The sequence below is a fragment of the Crinia signifera genome, chromosome 3 (genome assembly GCF_055691185.1).
Source record: "Crinia signifera chromosome 3, ASM5569118v1, whole genome shotgun sequence".
Classification (NCBI taxonomy): Eukaryota; Metazoa; Chordata; class Amphibia; order Anura; family Myobatrachidae; genus Crinia; species Crinia signifera.
The window spans coordinates 56,134,983-56,155,963 of NC_139219.1; the positions used below are offsets into that span (position 1 = coordinate 56,134,983).

Consider the following 20,981-nt stretch of genomic DNA (forward strand, 5'->3'; position numbering starts at 1 on the left):
GTCCTATTTTCCCTGTTTTCCGGGGACTGCTTTGCAGAGCATTTGAGCATAAAACATTTGGTCAGGCAAAAGTTAGACATCATGAAAAATACATACATTATATGTGTATACCAGCACAGATTTAGTAACATCGTATTATATACTAATGCGACTATATTGGTCAGGATTTGAGCTGCTGGCTTGGGATGGTTAACGGGGATCTGGGTAGCTGGAAACACCCTTGCAGTGGCTTGCATATGTACTGTATATACAGAATGCATCCTAACTGGTATTCGGACTGATCATAGACTGACTCTAGGTCAACATTCATAAGTTCGATCACTATTGGTCGGCAGTGAAAAGGTCGACAAAGTCAAAAGGTCAACAGTCAAAAGGTTGATAGGGTCAAAAGGTCTACAGGCAATAGGCCACACCCAAAAGGCTGGCATGGTCAAAAGGTTGACATGGAAAATAGCGACGCTTTTTTTTTTTACAAAATTTTGAGCCGACAACTGCCGACAAGAGGTATTCCATGTCCTACCATCCACTCCGAGCCCAAAGTGTCCATGTCGACATACACACCAAAAACGTTTAAAAACTCATGTTGACCTTTTGCCTATCGACCTTTGCACCCTGTCAACCTTTCGACTGTCGACCTTTGGACCCTGTCGATCTTTTGATTGTCGACCTTTGAACCCTGTCGACCATATGACTGTAGACTTAGACACTGTAGATTTAATAAGGAATAAGTAAATCTAATAAGAAATGTGGATTAAAAAGGGTTGAGATTACCTGAAGGGTAAAAAAAGGGGCAGACTAGATGGGCCAAATGGTTCTTATCTGCCGTCAAATTCTATATTTCTATGTAATATACCATAACCTCATAATTGTAAGTAAATATACCTGTATAACAGCCTGGTTTCATCCACACGTAACCTGCATTAGACGCGCTCACTGTCAGCTACCAGATTTCACCTTTTAAGTGATTCATAAAGTAAATCTTATACCCTATTAGTAATTAAAATAATGAAGAAGTACAGATAGCGCAGGGCTTGTCTTTGCTGGGGATGGCGGAGGACTCGCCACCCGCCATCCCCCGCCCCGCGCCATCTGTATGTCGGAAGGGGACGCGCGTGCACGAGGTGCACGCGCGTCCCGTTCCGACGGAGCTTTTGCCCGGGTCCCCGCCGGCTTCCCCGGGTCCCCGCCGGTCCACACCGCCCCCCCGCAGCCCCCCGCAGCCCTGCCCGTCTCCCTGAAGCTGGAGACGGGCAGGACTGCACCCGCCGCGCCGCCTCGCCGCCCGGCTATTGAGACGCTCGTGCGTGGGAGACGCACGAGCGTCTCATTCAGCCAGAGCGCCAGATTGCTGGCGGATCGCCAGGGACACGGTCCTGGCGCTCCGCCAGCAATAATAAGCCCTGCTCCATCTGTAACTACTTGATGAAGTCCTTAATCATAATTACAAAATCCCAAAAGCCGAGGATTGATGACAGCTAAATAACTACCTACTCCAAAATGTCTTACCTCTTGAAATGCCCTGGGGAGATCATTCACCCAGTGTAAGCTGCAGCACATAACAAACGACACAAAAACACACAGTATTAACAAAAATCATATAGAAGATCTGGGCAAAACGAAAATTGATAATTGCAGCAATGACGGGTAATTACAAGGACTGCGGTACCCGTGCATTTCACAAACCGGAGAACACCTGCAGCATTTTGTTCCCAACAGATATTTTGGCTCGTATTATATTTAGATCCTGGCAAATATACTAATGATCAGTGATGTTCATGGTTTTTAAAGCCATGACCTCAATACAATGGGATACGGTCATTAGGTCGGCATGCATTGGGTCATCAAGCATTGTGTCGACACCATTAAGTCGACATCCAGAAAGGTCGACAGTCAAAAGGTCGACATGGTGTTTTCACTGTTTTTTGAGCCGACATGTGCCGACAGGTGGTATTTCAGGCCCCACCATCCACTAAGGCGTGGTGGAAGAATAAAATAGTGTGCCCGAAGCAGTGTCCATGTCAACTGTGTTGTCATTCGGGCCAAAAAGCAAGGATTATACTCACGATAATACCTTTTCTTCGGAATACTTCATGGCAGCCATTACATTGGGTTTATCCCGTTCTCTCTCCCAATTAGACAGGTAGTTTTTTCCCCTAGGACCCAGCTCCTCCTCTTCCTCTTGCTATATAACCGAGCACCTCCCCTTAGACCATAGTCTTTTGAATGTCTCCGACCCGATCCTAGGGAAAAAACAGAAACAGGGAGGGCTAAAAAAATATGGGCTGCCATGAAGTATTCCGAAGAAAAGGTATTATCATGAGTATAATCCTTGCTTTCTCCTTCATACTTCATGGCAGCCATTACATTGGGATGTACCAAAGCAGTAGGGCGGGATATACAATACCTCAAGCTAGCGCTTGTCTTAGGACCTCACTTCCGAAACGTGCTCCTGCCACATCCAGGGCATAATGCTTGGAAAACGTATGCAGAGATTTCCAAGTAGCAGCTTGACATATCTCACTGGCCGATACGTTCGCCTCTCTCGCCCAAGAAACCGCCATTGCCCGTGTCGAGTGTGCCTTGATACCCTCCGGGACTGGACGTCCTACTTTCTTGTAGGTAAAGGAAATGACTTCTTTAAGCCATCGTGAAATTGTCCGTTTCGCTGGAACGAATCCCTTCTTCGCACCTTGCGGAATCACAAACAAATTCTCTGTTTGCCTGAATGAAGCAGACCTATCCAAATAAATTTTAATGGCTCTGACCACATCTAATGAATGCAAATTCTCTTCTTTTTTATTTGAAGGATTGGGAAAAAAACAAGGTAAAATAATTTCCTGATTTAAATGAAAAAATGACACCACTTTTGGCAAAAAAGAATTCTTAGTCTTCAGGACTACTTTATCCGGGAATATCTTCAGATATTGCTCCTGAATGCACAGCGCCTGGAGCTCACTAACCCTTCTGGCGGAAGTGATTGCTACCAGAAACGCCACTTTCCATGTCAAAAACTTAAGGCTTGTTCTGTCCAACGGCTCGAATGGAGCCTCCATAAGCCCATTTAGCACCAAGTTAAGATCCCATTGAGGAACCAAAGAACGGACCCTCGGCCGGATCCTCTTGATGGCCTGACAGAACCTTTTTACTAGAGTATGATCTGCCAGCCTTTGGTCTAATAGCACACTTAATGCCGAGACGTGCACTTTCAGGGTAGAAACTGCTAACCCTTTGTTGAAACCGTCACACAGAAACTGTAGCACATGAGAGATGGATGCATTTGGAAACTGAAATTTGCCTCTAGACCAATTAGCAAATATCCTCCAGACTCTGTAATAGATAGCCGACGAAACCTTTTTTCTCGCCTGGAGCAGTATCTCTATCACTTCTGGGGATAGGTGCTTCTCCCTTAGTTGCTGCCTCTCAATTTCCACGCCGTCAACGACAAGTTCTGCGGATCTTGGCATCTGATTGGTCCCTGAGACAGAAGGTCTGATGACACTGGCAGAAACAGAGGTCCGGCTACCGCCATGCTCTCTAGCATCGGAAACCAAGCCCTTCTGGCCCAATATGGAAGAACTATCAGCACCTGACATCTCTCCGATCTGATCTTCCATAACACTCTGTGGATGAGAGAAAATGGTGGGAACACATAGGCTAGGGAATAGCTCCACTCCTGAGATAGGGCGTCGACTCCGCACGACCCGCGTGCTGGGTACCGTGAGAAGAACCGGGGAACCTTTTTGTTGACCGATGTTGCCATTAGGTCGATCTCTGGCATGCCGAAGTTTTCCACTATGAGCTGGAAGACTGACTGCTTTAGTTCCCATTCGCCTGGAATTAATGTATTGCGACTCAAGAAGTCTGCTGCTTGATTTTCTTCTCCTGGAATGTGCAAGGCTGTAATAGACAGCAGATTTACTTCGGCCCAAGACATTATATTCTCTACTTCCTCCAACAACACCCGACTTCTTGTGCCTCCTTGACGGTTGATGTAAGAGACTGTCGTGACATTGTCTGAGAACACCCGCACATGTGACCCCTTTATGTCGTCCGCGAAGAATTTTATCGCTTGCCACACTGCCCTCAACTCTCTGTGGTTCGAGGACCAGTTTTTTTCTTGCATTGACCACCTTCCTTGGCACGATCTTCCTACCCCATGCGCCCCCCAGCCTGAGGCGCTGGCATCTGTAGTTATCACTACGAATGACGGACTTTGTAGGGACCATCTTCTTTCTCTTAACAGATCGTAGCTCCACCAATTTAAGGAGACCTTTACTGCGTTTGGGATCCTTATTGCTTGATCTAGTGGCGTATGATCTCGTGAGAATCTCAGGAGAAACCATTGCAGTGGCCTCATTCTCCATCTTGCCCAAGGCGTAACTTCTACTGCTGAAGCCATCATCCCGAGCAAACTCATTGCAGTTTTTAAGGGCACGCGGGGTTCGCTGTGAATAAGAGAAATCAGCTGCTGGACTTTCTCGCACCTTTTCTCTGAGAGCGCTATTTGGAAAGAGACGGTGTCTACCAAGATGCCTAGGAATTGAATCTTTCTTGACGGAGTGAGACGACTTTTTTCCCAGTTGATCATCCAACCGTGCCTTTGAAGAAACTCGATGGTGTAGTCTCTTGCTAGTACACTTTCTTCCTCGGACTGTGCTGCTATCAAGATGTCGTCTAGATATGCCCACACCATCACTTTTTTCCTTCTCAGGTTTTCTATTAATACCACCAGAACCTTCGTGAAGACCCGGGGTGATGAGGTTAGCCCGAATGGCAGGCATGTGAACTGGAAATGTCTTTCTTTTATGGCAAACCTTAGATACTTTCTGTCGGCCGGAAAGATGGGAATATGAAAGTACGCATCCTTCAAGTCGATTGCTACCAGATAATCGTCCTTCCTGATTCCCATCAAGATCGACTTGGTTGTTTCCATATGAAACTTCTTTTTCCTTAGACGATCGTTCAGACTCCTCAAGTCGAGGATGGTTCTGAACCCGCCTGAGGCTTTGCTTATAACAAACAACCGGGAGTAATACCCCAGACCTCTTTCTTTTAACGGAACTTCTTCGACTGCATTTGTGTCGATCAGATCCTGCACGCTTGACTTCAACACCTCCTTTTCCGCTTCTGATAGGGGAAGATTGGAACTTAAAAACTTTGCCCATTTCGGCTTTAACAGAAATTCTAACCGGTATCCTTGAGATACTATCTCTAAGACCCATTTGTCCGAGACGTTGTGCTCCCAGACGTGAGCAAATTCCAACAGTCTTCCTGCTACTGGAATCCGCTCCATAGCGCCCCTGGCGTCACTGCTTTTGGGCTGTACTAGAGCTTTCGCCTCTCTTTTTAATGTACTGGCGAAAAAACGCCCGTGACGTACCTGATGCGTATTTGTCACGAAAAGGCCTACCTGGTCTGTAAGACCTGGCCTGTCTAAATGATTGCCTATTGGAGTAGGCATTAAATCTACCCCTCCTGTCCTGGGGTAACCTGACCGATTTACCCCCCGACATCCTCTGAATCATTTGGTCAAGCTTACTTCCAAAGAGAAAGGCCCCCTCATACGGAAGTGTGGCCAGTTTATTTTTGGAGTGAGAGTCCGCCGACCATGACTTCAGCCAGAGTGCCCTTCTGGCTACTACTCCTGAGGTCAAAGATTTGGCTGAAAAGTCCAGCATGTCCAGTGATGCCTCACATACATAATCTATGGCCATTTGTATCTGAGCCAGGCTTCTGCTCATATGATCTCGGGAGGTTTTATCCTGCATATCATCCTGCAGTGCCGCACACCATATGCGTAATGCCCGTGACAGAGAAGCTATGGCTACGCCTGCCTTCATGGACACAGAGGTAGATATATGCAAACGTTTCAGAGCACTCTCCATCCTCTTCTCCATAGGGTCCTTCAGGGAAGCACCGTCCTCTAACGGAATAGTCGTGCGGGTAGTAACCTCAGATACAGATGCATCAATTTTGGGCACATTGCTCCATTTTAAAAACTCCTCATCTTCTAAGGGAAACATTTTCTCAACCCTTTTAAAGGACCCCACACGTTTGTCCACATTATTCCACTCTTTTATCAGTATGTCCTTGACGACCTTGTGGACAGGAAAGCATCTGCCTTTCCTTGACCTGTCTTCAAAAAGAGTGTCCAACTCCGTTTTAACTGGCTGCTTATAATTCAAGGTCTTATATAAGTTTTTTAACACCACTTACACTAGACCTAAATCAAACAAACGCTCGTCTTCAATCACTTCTCCAGATTCGGCCGTGGAACCACCTGTGCCGTCATCAGAACCGGCCCCTATTGATCCCACATCATCGTCCACATCCAAACTGGTCTGAGACCTAGACCTTTTATTGCCAGAGTATTCCTTCTTAGAGACAAAATTTTTCTCCATCCATTCTCTAAGTTCTGATATCTGGCTAGACACTGAAGCAGACTCCTTCTTCTGAAGACAACATTTGCATAATACATCCTCTCCAATAAACGACTTGTCACACTCAGGGCAAATCTTATCCAATCGCTTTTTAGCTGTCTTCTTTTTGGCCACAACAGGCACACTAAAACAGAAGAAAAAAAATAAACTAACTAACTGACTATCCAGCATAAGAATAGACCATAACCAGTCCTCACTGAGGACTTACCTGGGCAGCGGTGTATTCACATTAGGAGAGGCTCCCTCCATACTGCAGCCGAGTTTCCACAGAGTAACCACGCCGATAAGAAGCAGCAGCGCCTGTCACACCGGCCAGGTGCTATATATACCGTTCTTCCGCCCTGTGGAACGCACGCGACCCGCGCTGGAACGCAGGCCGCGTGCTGACGCGTCTCACACGGGACGCCGAGCAAGGAAGCGCCGAACGCTTCCTGTCAGTGGAACGCACGCGTTCTGCCTATGCACCGCAGACCGCGCGCCGGAAGCTCGCCTCACTTCCCCTCCGGCGTCTGCTTTCCCCATACCCGGAACAGACGCCAGCCTGGGGGAACACGCTGATGCCGCTACACACCTCTCTAGTGCTCTGGACTCACCACACTTGCGCCATGGCTCCCGCACTTAAGGCTTAGGTGAGTCCCCATACCTCCTTGATACTGGGTTATAGGCTCCGCCAACCCATTCAGTGAGCACAGATCCATGCCGCCGGCTCCGGACCACATATATAGGGTAAGGCACCGCCACCCCTCGCTGCCAGGTCTTTTAATCATGTCTCTACACTAATCTAACTACCTGTTTACAGATAGAGGAGACAGGAAAAAGACTATGGTCTAAGGGGAGGTGCTCGGTTATATAGCAAGAGGAAGAGGAGGAGCTGGGTCCTAGGGGAAAAAACTACCTGTCTAATTGGGAGAGAGAAGGGGATAAACCCAATGTAATGGCTGCCATGAAGTATGAAGGAGAAAAACTGTGAAAAACCCATGTCGACCTTTTGACTGTCGACCTTTCCCATGTTGACCGAATACGTGTGTCGAGCTAATGACCTATCGACCTATACCCAATGTGGACCTAGACCCATGTCGACCTAAATCTTGTAGACCTAATGATCCATACCCAATACAACAATGTCAAAAGTGTTTTGGGTCCTCAAGTCTCAACTTGTTATTGATCTTTGGCCCTCCATGTAAGTGCTCCTAATAGACAATAGGGAGAACCCCTGGAAGACAATGTGGAGACACCCTCCCACCCTTCCCACATTAGAACAAAACAAGAGAGTCCACTGTAGGACAAACCAGGAGATCTTACATAGAATCCAAACTTGGGGCTGGATTCAGAGATGTTTACAATGTATTTTGTATGCATCATGCATTCAGGTCTCCCTCTGAATGTGCTGCAATGGTCTTGCAATGGTGATCGCAGTAAATATTTGGGGGGTATTCAATGGGGGGTATTCAATCCCGGGTCACGACTGTCGATCTGGCCCGACAGCCGTGACCCTGGCCTGTTTTGTTGGACCGCAGAGCGCCAGGCGCGATTCAATGCTCCACTTCGTGGTCGGCGAAGAGGGGGAGTGTCTGCGTAAATGGCCGCGGATTGTCGATATTCTTCCGCGATCACGACAGAATAAGGGGCAAAATCGTCAAAACGGGCCCGACTGCTTTTAAGGTCGGGCCCATTCTTTCGATCTGCCTCTTCAATGCTGTCCGGAAAGACAGCATTGAATAGGCGTTCACCACTATTTCCCCCATCGTAAATAGTGGCCCAGATTGAATACCCCCCAATGTCGGGTGCTATTTCCGACAGTGAAAATAGCGCCAGCCGCCTATTCAATGCTGTCGTTTACAAGACAGATCTGACTTTAAAACATGTCAAATGGAGTGAAAAACGCCAGGATTTCGACTGGTGGAACGTTGGAATCCAATATTGAATACCCCCGGTTATCCCCGGCAGTGACAAATCATACACCAGCGTGTCACAATCATTTCTGGAGTGTGTCACAGTTTACCGCTACGATCTCATACGCCGCTTACCATGGCCCCGGCATCTTACTTCCAGCTGCACTGCTGTATGACTTTAGGATTTCTCAGATGGTTGAAGTGTGCCCAATGGTTGAGTCACCGTACGCAAGCGGTGGATTAAAGCCACAAACGGTGGGCATCTCTATACATTTACTGCGGCCATATGATTTGCATACTTACTGTATGCTAAGCTGCGATATACAAATTTGTAGCGGAGGAGGCATGTGTGTATAGCTCTGAATCAGGCCCTCTGTGCCCTCCCCCACAGGCGGTGGACCTGGTAACAGGCTTTGGCTTTCATGAATGCAGTGCAATAATATACATTAACAGACGAAAGCCGAAAAGTGGGAGTGTTATGGAGAATACAAATGTAGGAGGAGTACTACTGCGGGGAACCCCAAGATATGTCCTAATAGGCAAGGAAAAAAGTGCCTTATAAACTGTTCCTAACTTGTGCGTAGAAATGGGCTTATATGTATACTCCATTGTAAAACATATTTGGCTAGTAACTTTAATGTCAATAACCATTTCTTATGTGAATTCTGCACTATGGCCCTTATTCTAGTTGAATCGGATGGATTGCTATTTCGGAGAGGAACCGAGTGTTCTTAGCCCCACCTACCATACCGGTAAGACGCCAACCGAACGGACTGCGAGTGGATGTTTCATGTTAACACCTCCTCCATCTGTGGGAACCTCCCCCATCCTCTGATGGTCGCCGACCATCTAATTCTGGACCAAGTGGTCAGGCAGCACCGAGTGCTCCAGACCACTCAAACATTTTTCCGTATGAAAGCAGGGATATGGGCGGGCAGCTGACATCCGGCTAGGTCAGCTATCCGCCCCCCCACCCGTGCATCACAGCCGGATTACCATACGTACGCCCAGCGTTTTCATGGGAACGCCCATGAAACGCGGGGCCTACGCATATAGTAATGAGCCCAATCAGCCCTTCACACCCCTCTCCATCCCCTGCTCGGATGGTTCCGTATGATCATTTTCTGCATGGACCTCACGCTGTGTTCGTACATTTGAGGCGTTTGCACATGCGCAAACACCAACCATCAGCTGTCCGTTCGCACTCGTACCCATCCGACTCAATCAGAATAAGGGCCTATGTCTGGCTTTTTCACAGGAATAGAAGGGGGGAAAAGTGGTTCTTCAATGGATGTTTTTTAATGACATAATGACATTTCATACCTTAAGCTGCTGACCACAAGGTCAAATGAGTTATCTTGAAAAGGCAGAAATTCCTCATCAACCACCACATTTACTGTCGGAATTTCAGAAACAGCAGTGTTTTTCTGGAGGACCACAAAAATATGAAGTCAATTGAAAAAAACAAAAACAAATTTATGTAGGACTTAAAGTGGACACGTAAACTACATACAATGCCACCGAGTGGAACCTATATCCGGGCTATCAATGGATTAAGTACTAGTGACATTACTGAGGGTTGAGACCATAAGTTCCTCAGTGATGTCATTAACGTCTAGTGACATGGTAGGCTGCATTCTCATACATTTTGGCTGGTCCGACAAAATGGCTGCTGTCACGTGACTAGTCCACTTTAACAAAGTGAAACCACATAGATACAACAGATAGGACATCTCACTTACCAGATCCTTCTCACACACGTTGGCTTGAACCAATTTCTCTACGGTTTCCTGTGCATAAAAGAAAACCAAACGGGCCATGAATTTTCCGTCCTTGCTATCCTGGAAATAAGCAGCAACTACAAATATTGTGTTGATAAGAATAAGCAGAATATATAGAATCCTATGTATCAGTTTCACGTGCAGTATTTATTTAACCTTCTGAATTGTCTGTGGCGGTATACCAAGCCGCCGGCAGTAAGGCGCCCATACATCACAGCAGAAGTCAGCCGCAGTCATGTTTACTGCAGCCATTCCTGTGCGCGCATCTTTTACTGGGACAATAACACACAGATATCAGCCATTAAGCATAAAGAGCTGCACAAGCTCCAATCTCCTAAGCAAAACTGGAAGTCATAACACCATTATATAGACACAATTGAAAATCACAGTTACTGCGTATTGTAGGGTTTTATTTAGAGGCATGTGATATATTGTCTTGTGTGCAGAAAATGGAACGAGCGCCAATATTTTTTAGCAAACAGCGGTAATAAATATGTCTTGGGATTTCAGTGTTGAGATTTCTCTGCTCATTGATTCCCTATCGTCATGGCCATTTCTTACATACTGTCACCATAGTAAGGAAGATAACGTTCTAGATTCTGCAGAATTAGATGCTTTTCTCAGGCTGAAATACTTGAAAATAATATTTATATTGAATGGGCCATTAAGCCTGCAGTACGTGTTGGCTTATATAAAGATGAGAATGCTAATAGTCACAACTCTAGATGAAAGCATTTCAGAAGCTTATCAGTATGGAAATTGTAGGAGATAACTCTGATGTACATGAAGTCCTCCCGTTATGGGACACTGGACATATCCTACGACCGATGCCAAGATGCAGACGCTGGTTGGTAGGTGGTCTATGGATACAAAAAAGTTACAACCCGACAGCGGTTTACAGCATAAAAAAAAAAACACTAGTAAAATCGTGATGGATGAAGGGCTCTAATGTTCTATTTACCCAATACTGGCATCTCGGTAAGAATGCTGGCATTCATAGTGCCAACAATGACATATCTATAGTGTTAGAACGTCAACACCTGAACTTAGGCTGCAACTATGGTTAGGGTTAGACTGTAACTATGGGCCTTATTTTGGTTCATTCTTTCTGATAAAATCCTTCTTAGATGGACAAAACCATGTGCACTGCAGGGGGGGCAGATGTAACATGTGCAGAGAGAATTAGATTTGGGTGAGTAATTTTGTTTCTGTGCAGGGAAAATACTGACTGCTTTATTTTTACACTGCAATATAGATCTCACTTTGAAGTAAAACCCCACCCAAATCTAATTCTCTCTGCACATGTTACATCTGCCCCACCTGCAGTGCACATGGTTTTGCCCATCTAAGAAGGATTTTGTCAGAAAGAATGAACCAAAATAAGGCCCTATATCCGGTCAATAGTAATTCCATCATCATATGAAAAAACATTAACAAAGGTCGACACAAGCAAAGGGTTCACAGGTTAATGGCGACACATAAAAAGGTTGACATGAGTTTTTCATGTTTTTGTTTTAAACAGACTTGTTCTAACTTCGCGAGCCAAGTGGGCATAGATTTATGGGGCCCATACACCTGTGATAAATTGTGACAATCCTCCGTTCTGGAGATGATTGTCACAATCAAGCAGTACCCCTACTGGTGAACACGATGAAAATTGGTCAGGATCGCTAAATCAGATTTTTAAAACATGTTTAAAAATATAATTTATCGGGGCTTTGGCGATACACTCGCAGGGGGCGGGTTCCAGGGTGCCCAGCGGCGGTGATCTGGCAGGGGGCCTGTGGCAGTAGTGCGGCAGCGGTGTTTCCGGGTCCCCAGTGGCAGCGCTGGTCCAGGGTCTTCAGGGTGCGAGACCACATCTGCTGTGGCCCTGGATCCAGCAGCAGCGGTGGGGGTTCTCCTTGTGGGAGACAGGGAGCAGGCAGTGCGACGGCGTGGTGGAGCTGGGAAGAGATCCTGAAGAGTCCAAGGCCTGGGGTGCCCTGAAGTGGGGGACCGCTTTATTTGGGGGGGTTCCCACCTCCCCAAGAATCTGTGGCCTGGGCTGACTAGTTTGGGAGGCTAATGCTTTGGCCATGGAACTCCATCAAGTGTGTCCCCTGGCTGTGGCATTACCACCCTGTTAGTGGAGACCAGTGATGTTTCTGAAAGTACAGGGGACTGCCACTAATTTTGTCCCCTGTATTTTTAGAACCAGGGCCAGCACAAAAAGAGCCCGGCTATAATATGGGGTGTCCCCACTCATCCCCCCCCCATATTTTTGGAACCAGGACTCAAGGATCCCAGTGCTGGTTCCTAATAAAGAGGTGACCCTCACTTATTTTCTCCCCCATATTTTTTCCTTTTCATTGTAGTTTTGTGCATTTTATTTAAATTTTGTCAAGAAATGACAGCTGAAATGATAATCGATTGAGGTGATGTACAGTATGGACACTTTCCCGATACGAAGATACGAAAAATCTAGCAATCACTAAAACAAATCTGTAATGTGGGGGCAAGTCACTTGTATTGGGGGGGGGGGGGGGGGGGGATAAAAAAAAAAATCACTGGATCTGAGAAACAAGGAAAATGGGGTTTGTGTCAGCGCCTGCTGTTTAAGTAATTAATATACACGGTTCTCTTAAAAAATATATATAAATTTAATTAGAATAAAAAATATAAGTATAACAAAATACAATTCATATAATTATACACATATAATAAAAATAATAAAAAAAATAATATTAAAAAATATCTCGTAATTGTGAATCAATTAGCAGCAATAAACTTTTTTTCCTTTTTAAGGAGGTATAATAAGCGACAGTCCTGTAATAAGGTAAATGAATGCTGATATTAATATTACCATCCCATGGCGCAAGTTGTTGTATTGGCCAGTTCGATAACTTGTGACGCTTTGAGGTTCTGTTTGCCTTATAATTTCAAAGGCTCAAGGGTCCTGAATCGACAGTCCTGATTTCCTTCTCCTTGGAGCAATTAGGGATAATTAGAAACCCAAGATGTTTTGAAGTGTCCAGGAATAATTTTTGAAGGTGGACGTCACAGGAATAAAAAGATGAACCAGGTCACTTGTGTAATAAAGAATGGATCAGCAATATGTGGATCGCTCAACGCGTTTCTCCGGAACCTCCGGCTTCCTCAGGAGCAAGTGTGATTGTGGGACAGTTTGTCCTGGGTTTATATACCAGCAAGGCTAATTGATCTCACTGATTCACATGTGTTCACATTAAAAACAATAAACTAATATAGCAAGAGAACCGTGTACAATATGGCAAGCGAATGTGCCCTATCTTAACAGGAGACAGATAATATCATTAGACTTTCATAATTCATAAAAAATAGGAGTTTAAACGTTTGTTTTCTAACCCAATTATAGGTTGCGATCACATGACCCGGAAGTGGGTCTATTACAGCCGATTATAATATCCAAATACTGTTTCAACCGTACATTATACATAAACATACCTGACATAGAACAGGAGCAAATGGACTAGGCTGGCGGAGTACGGAGGTCCTGCGTCTCTGCCTAACGCCGATTGCCGGTATCGGCGACTAAGGCTGGAGACGCGTCCATTCTTTCCTCCCCCGGCGTCTCTGGTGTTGCCCGGCAACGACCGGTCACGTGGTGAAGCGTGACTCTGGCGTGCCGTGCATTTCAGAATACACCCAGAGGACCCGGCGACTTACCCGGATGTTCGTCAGGCGCCGCGTGCCTGTGCAACGCGGCTTGTACCTGACGTCACCGCGCTTGACGCACGGGTCTGTCTGGATGCTTACTGCGTCGTCATGACGACGCACCAGAGACTGGTTGCTATGTTAGCATCCCTACTAAGTCCATTAGATTGTGCCACGTCAGGATGTGTGCTAAATAGAAAAATAGATATAATGGGACATATCCATATAAAATCTAGTATTCAGGTCAGAAACGGTGTAAATTCTCATTTCTCATATGTCAACACCAGAGACGCCGGGGGAGGAAAGAATGGACGCGTCTCCAGCCTTAGTCGCCGATACTGGCAATCGGCGTTAGGCAGAGACGCAGGACCTCCGTACTCCGCCAGCCTAGTCCATTTGCTCCTGTTCTATGTCAGGTATGTTTATGTATAATGTACGGTTGAAACAGTATTTGGATATTATAATCGGCTGTAATAGACCCACTTCCGGGTCATGTGATCGCAACCTATAATTGGGTTAGAAAACAAACGTTTAAACTCCTATTTTTTATGAATTATGAAAGTCTAATGATATTATCCGTCTCCTGTTAAGATAGGGCACATTCGCTTGCCATATTGTACACGGTTCTCTTGCTATATTAGTTTATTGTTTTTAATGTGAACACATGTGAATCAGTGAGATCAATTAGCCTTGCTGGTATATAAACCCAGGACAAACTGTCCCACAATCACACTTGCTCCTGAGGAAGCCGGAGGTTCCGGAGAAACGCGTTGAGCGATCCACATATTGCTGATCCATCCTTTATTACACAAGTGACCTGGTTCATCTTTTTATTCCTGTGACGTCCACCTTCAAAAATTATTCCTGGACACTTCAAAACATCTTGGGTTTCTAATTATCCCTAATTGCTCCAAGGAGAAGGAAATCAGGACTGTCGATTCAGGACCCTTGAGCCTTTGAAATTATAAGGCAAACAGAACCTCAAAGCGTCACAAGTTATCGAACTGGCCAATACAACAACTTGCGCCATGGGATGGTAATATTAATATCAAAATTCATTTACCTTATTACAGGACTGTCGCTTATTATACCTCCTTAAAAAGGAAAAAAAGTTTATTGCTGCTAATTGATTCACAATTACGAGATATTTTTTAATATTATTTTTTTTATTATTTTTATTATATGTGTATAATTATATGAATTGTATTTTGTTATACTTATATTTTTTATTCTAATTAAATTTATATATATTTTTTAAGAGAACCGTGTATATTAATTACTTAAACAGCAGGCGCTGACACAAACCCCATTTTCCTTTTTTCATATGCAATTATTCTGGGTTTGTGACTAAACCCCGTGTCAGCTGCCTTTAATTGCGCAGCACACACCACAAACTTTGGATCTGAGAAACAATTGTGATTGCTGATGTATGGGCACCATTAGATTACTATAGAGTGCCGAGCAAAGGGAGGCACCATGCCAGAAGCCTGGCTAGCAAAGCGAGGGAACGTGGTGCACTTACACAGTGTCCATGTCGGCAGACACAAAAAAGTGAAAAACTTATGTCGACCGTATCCATGTATTGACCTACTGCCTGTCAACCAATAGTGGTCAGCCTAATATTATACAACCGGCTGTAACTATGGTTAGGCTGCAATTAGGGTTAGGCTGTAGCTATGCTTAGGATTAGGCTGCAACTACAATTAATGATAAAGCATGGGGCTAGGCTGTACTTACAATTAATGGAAGGCTGCAATTAGGGCTTGTCTGTGACTATGGTTGGGGAGAGGCTGCAATTAGGGTTAATCTTAAAAAGCAATGTCGATATTATGACTGCCGACACTCTCAATGGCCCTTATTCTGGTTGGTGCGGTAATATCCGCGTGCGTTCGTGCCGCCGATGTTTTGTGTCTGCGCATGTGCAGAGGCGTCTCTGCGCATGTGCGAGCGGGGCGTACGGCCAAATCCCGCATGAAATGTGAACACTACGAACGGGGTGGAGAGGGGCGTGAAGGGCTATTTGGGCTCATTACCATATGCATACGCCCCGCGTTTCATGGGCGTTCCCATGCAAACGCTGGGCGTACGTATGGTAAAGCGGTCGTGACGCACGTGTAGGGGGCGGACATATGACATCGCCGGATGTCAGCTGCCCGCCCAGATCCCTGCTTTTGCACGGAAAAATGTCCGTGTGGTCTGAGGTTGCGGGAGCTGGTGGACCACTCGGTCCTGCATTCGATGGTCTGCGACCATCGAATGATGGGGGAGGTTCCCTGAGATGGAGGAGGCGTATTCCGTGAAAAATACACATGCGGTCCGTTCGCCCAGCTTCTTACCGCGTACGGACGGAGTTGGCGATCCGTATGGAAGGCGGGGTTTCGCACGCACGGTCCTGGCCGCATATTCGGATCCGGCCGCACCGATCAGAATAAGGGCCAATGTCAACATTTCATCCCACACCTATCTAAAATGACATTTGTTAACATTACTCTTGAGCTTTCTCCCATAAATGTAGGACTGTGCCCCCCTTTTCTGGAGCATGACTTCAGTAAAAAAAAAATCTTCTGAACCCTGGTGAAATTTTAAAGTTATCAAGTTTTCAATGATGAACATCTCTTCTCCAAGCTGTACATCATAAATTCTGAAAGCATTTCCTGTCTCCACTTACCCAATATCCTTCCAAGGTGAAGTCTCCAAAGCTTAACATAATGGGGCAGATGTATTAAGCCTTAACAAGAGATAAATGCAAGGGTGATAAAGAGAGAAAAACGTCCAGCCAATCAGCTGCTTACTGACTTTTTTCAAACACAGCCTGTAACATAGAAGTTAGTAGGTGATTGGCTGGACGTTTATCTCTCTTTATCCCCCTTGGATTTATCTGTTGTTAAGGCTTAATACATCTTCCCCAATGATCTGAATGCGTTCACTCTCCAGCTCTGCAAAGGGGAATTAAGACCTCAAAGCATACTGGGAGTTCTAGTGCATTGCTAATGGTAGAGCCAACGTGTACCCTATTTTCTATACCCTGAATCAGTATTGCTTTTTTAAATAAGATATTTCGGTACTTCTTCATCTTTGCGACCTCCGCTACGCCAGTTCAGTTAGCCGCTACGTAAGGATTTTCGGTGAAGAATAATTTGTTTACTGACTTCTTATACTCTCACAGTTTTATTATATATGCCAATTAACACACTGTAATTGCTTATTTTCGGTGATCCTCGCCGAAAATAACCCGTCCTCTCGCCATCGCGGCTCGTTCTACAGCTTAAGTGGTGGCCGCAAAGTTGAGGAAGTACCGATATTTGTTTGACACGTTCTCCTTTTCCTTACAATATATTACAACAACAACAACAACAACAAAATGTTAAACCCAAATTACAAAAAGCATATTTTGCCACAGTACTTAACGCGGTTAATCTGGAGCGGCTTGCTGCCATGCAGGCAATAAACGGTTTATTCACCACTAAAGTACAACGACAATTTGATGTATATAAGGGAGGCCAGCAGATGGTAAATGATATGCGACAGACATTAATGCAAAGCTATGTATACGAGCAATCCTGTGGACCAGGGTAGCTCACAAAAATCATTCCAAAAGTAAATCAGGAAGAAAAAAAAAAAAATAAGGTCAAATAAAAGATAAATACAAAACAAGAAGTGGCAGGATTATAAAGTAGTGACAGGACTGCATTCGGGCAATAAATTATGTTAGCCATTAAAGTACAAGAAGCGCACCGTGCTTTACAACTGCTGTGTCAACAAAGTGAAAAATAAAGCACCGCAGTGAAAGTTGTTCAGCATCCATGACAGGGATTACTTGGCGTCTCCACTGATAAACAAGACTTTATGACTGAACGGCTACAGCAAAATGGTTTCCAGAAAGCGTGAGAAAAAAAAAATTCCAAAAGAACTTTTTCGAAAAAAAAAAAAAAATAGGTAAAATACATGGAATCAAAGGCAAAGGTGATTTCATTCTGCTGATCTTGAGGTAAAAGGTACCAGACACGACATGATCTTGCTATAAGCTGCAGGGGTAACCACTAATTCCCTTACATGCCAAGCTCTCGTCTGCACATTTATAACATCAATGAAAACGTCAAATGTTTCTGCGAACAGCTTGTCTCCGAGTATTTAGGGATGGAATGGAGTACCCACAGCAGCCAGCGAGTGGGTGTATTTCCATTTGACATCTGTGACAGAATTTGAAGCTTGTTCATAGCAGAAACATAGGATTTCAATGGCAGGTAAAAGACATTTAGCCGAGTCCGTCTTCTTTCCGCACGCCATGCCGCCACCAATGTTCTGCGTAAAATCTGTGTCATGCCAATTCACACAGCAGCACTTGATTAAACAATTACATTTTATTTTACTCATAGAAACCAACAGAAGGGTCATACATAGCAGTGCTGATGAATTGGACACCAAACGAGGGTTCTGCAAAAAATAACTGTAAAGCAATAAGGGCTCATTTTTATTGAAAAATATTATTTGATCAGGTGTTTAAAAAAGATCACATTTGTGGGATAGGGACCGGTTTTCAGGATGCACAGAAGGTGTCCTGCGTTACTAGTGTCTGCCCATCCAGTTTCATATATTGGCAGTCATTCTGGATTACCCTATTTTCATAGAGAAACATGAAAGACTTGTGCACACTTAACACTGAGAACAGGAACATTTATTACATTTTGGACAGGACTATTCTAGACATTGTTAACTAGGTGTACTAGGCCCAAAAAAGCAATAAAGTAGAGAGTGAAACTTCCCATACGCTCTTAACTGTCATTTTTTAAACACATGGCAGTTAGGGGCAGATCGTTGGCACTCGATCTCTCTCCACTTATCACATTTCAAGGCTTAGTACATCTGGCCCTTAGTGAGAACACTGGGAGGTGAGCAGGAGTGTGATATTTAAATAATGCCACTATACAAACACTGTAGTTACCAACTATAGGCAGATGTTTAAAACAGCGGTTCAAAACTGTGGGTCCTGACCCCAAAGTGGGTCCCGACCTTCTCAGCATGGGGTCGCGACTATATAGTCAAAATTGATAGCAAGAATCACACCTTGTGCCCAACTGATGAATTTCCGCACCGCTCATTTTCGACAATGATAGCATGTCAACATTTCAGCAGTGTCAACGTGGCAAATGTCGACAAGCTGAAAATGTGGGCATTCTCATGTCGAGATGAATGTGAAGATTCTAACCTTCATGAAAATATGCCGAAACCATAATGGGATTCTAATGAGGGAATGGGTGATGTAAAAGTCCTCAATAAAAATAATTACAGGACCCCGTAAGTTACTGCAGGTGGTCATCACATCACAATCACAATTCAACAGATTTTTCTGGGGCCAGATGCACTAAGCTTCAAAAGTGATAAAATGGAGAGTGATAGACAGCCAGCCAATCAGCTCCTACCTGCCATGTCACAGACTGTGTTTGCAAAATGTCATGCAGGAGCTGATTGGTTGGTTGATTATCACTCTCCATTTTATCACTTTTCAAGCTTAGTGCATCTGGCCCCAGAAAAATCTGTTGAATTGTGATTGTGATGTGATGACCACCTGCAGTAACTTACCGGGGTCCTGTAATTATTTTTATTGAGGACTTTTACATTACCCATTCCCTCATTAGAATCCCATTATGGTTTCGGCATATTTTCATGAAGGTTAGAATCTTCACATTCATCTCGACATGAGAATGCCCACATTTTCAGCTTGTCGACATTTGCCACGTTGACACTGCTGAAATGTTGACATGCTATCATTGTCGAAAATGAGCGGTGCGGAAATTCATCATTTGGACACAAGGGGTGAAATGTAATAGGATGAGAGATTCAGAAAGTGAGAGATTTGGTAAGAAATCTCCAGTTTTTTTAAAGTGGCAATCATTGACACAGCAAAATCACACTGGTTTTGCTGTGTCAATGATTGCCACTTTAAAAAAACTGGAGATTTCTTACCAAATCTCTCACTTTTTGAATCTCTCATCTTATTACATTTCACCCCACGTGTGATTCTTGCTATCAATTTTGACTATATAGTGAAAATCTAATGGAAAGTTGGTCTGAATCGCACAGTGTTCAGCCACATTCAGCAAATGAAATGCAGAGTTCTGTGCCACTATGCAGTGTTCAATCATTTCTATGCCGATGCGCGCCCCCGTTCAGTCCGTATCGCATAGAAATATAGACTGTGCAGGTGAGTCTATCTTGACTGTAGAATGTATTTGGCCTAGGGCCAAATTGCAAGATAGTCTAAATCTAAAGCGCAGTTAGCTAAAATCGAATAGTCAAAATCTAATTGGACCTGAATTGCACCATGTCCACACCTTAACCATCAGCATTATGAACTAATTTTATTATAATACTTTTTGCAGACACAGACAATCCTTATACAGGGATTATAGTCATTAATTCAGCCATACCCTATCAGCAGGAGAGCTAGTCCCCATATCCTATAGGGTGCCAGACAGGGTCCCGACAGTCGGGATCCCGATAGTCATTTACTCGACGTCAGAATCCCGACTGTTAAAACACTGACAGACGGGTTCCCGATGGCCACCAGCTATTCTCCCGCGTGGGGGTCCACGACCCCCGTAGAGGGAGAATAGAATAGGTGGCGAGCCACCGTGCACGCAGCGTGGCGAGCGCAGTCACCCCCTCAAGGGGTTTTGTTGCGCTCTCCATGCTGTCTGAGTTCGTCCAGTCGGGATACCGACTGTCGAAACCCTATACCACACCCATCCTATATTGATAATAAAAATGGTATCTGTCTATGTAATTCCTAAAGGTCCGGTTACAGTTCGGTTTGCAGGGGGGGGGGGGTGTCTAAATCCTGAAAGCAAGGTGAGCTAAGAGGTACACTAATTAGTGGGTCCACATGCTCAGGTGTTGACACTAACTCAAAAAAACATGAAAAAAAATCAAGCCAGACTATTTATGTGTCGACCTTGTGCATTTTGGGGTCAACTTAGACATTGACGACCCCAATATATACTGCACCCTTTTGCAGAAGTCCCTTCAGCTTTTGCAGAGACTTATTTGAATCCTTTCAGCAGTAAGCACACTTGTAACCAAGCAGCAACAGTGACACCTGCTGGCCCAGACAATGTTGACACACAAGCTATACTTTATTTGGTACTTATGTAGTATCTGGGCTGCCGATTTTTTGATTGTATGCCTTAAGTCAG

General features: G+C 44.8%; 1 protein-coding gene across 1 annotated transcript in view; it reads right to left on the reverse strand.

Annotated features, from left to right (window-relative positions):
• Positions 1–20,981, reverse strand: part of NDUFAF5 (NADH:ubiquinone oxidoreductase complex assembly factor 5) — a 52,943-nt gene that overhangs the window by 9,033 nt on the left and 22,929 nt on the right. Inside the window, exons 4-6 of the mRNA XM_083175832.1 lie at positions 10,075–10,122; positions 9,656–9,759; positions 1,507–1,546 (exon numbers count right to left, since the gene is read on the reverse strand). Of these exons, the coding sequence (XP_083031958.1) occupies positions 1,507–1,546; positions 9,656–9,759; positions 10,075–10,122 (192 nt within the window). The remainder of the gene's footprint in view (positions 1–1,506; positions 1,547–9,655; positions 9,760–10,074; positions 10,123–20,981) is intronic.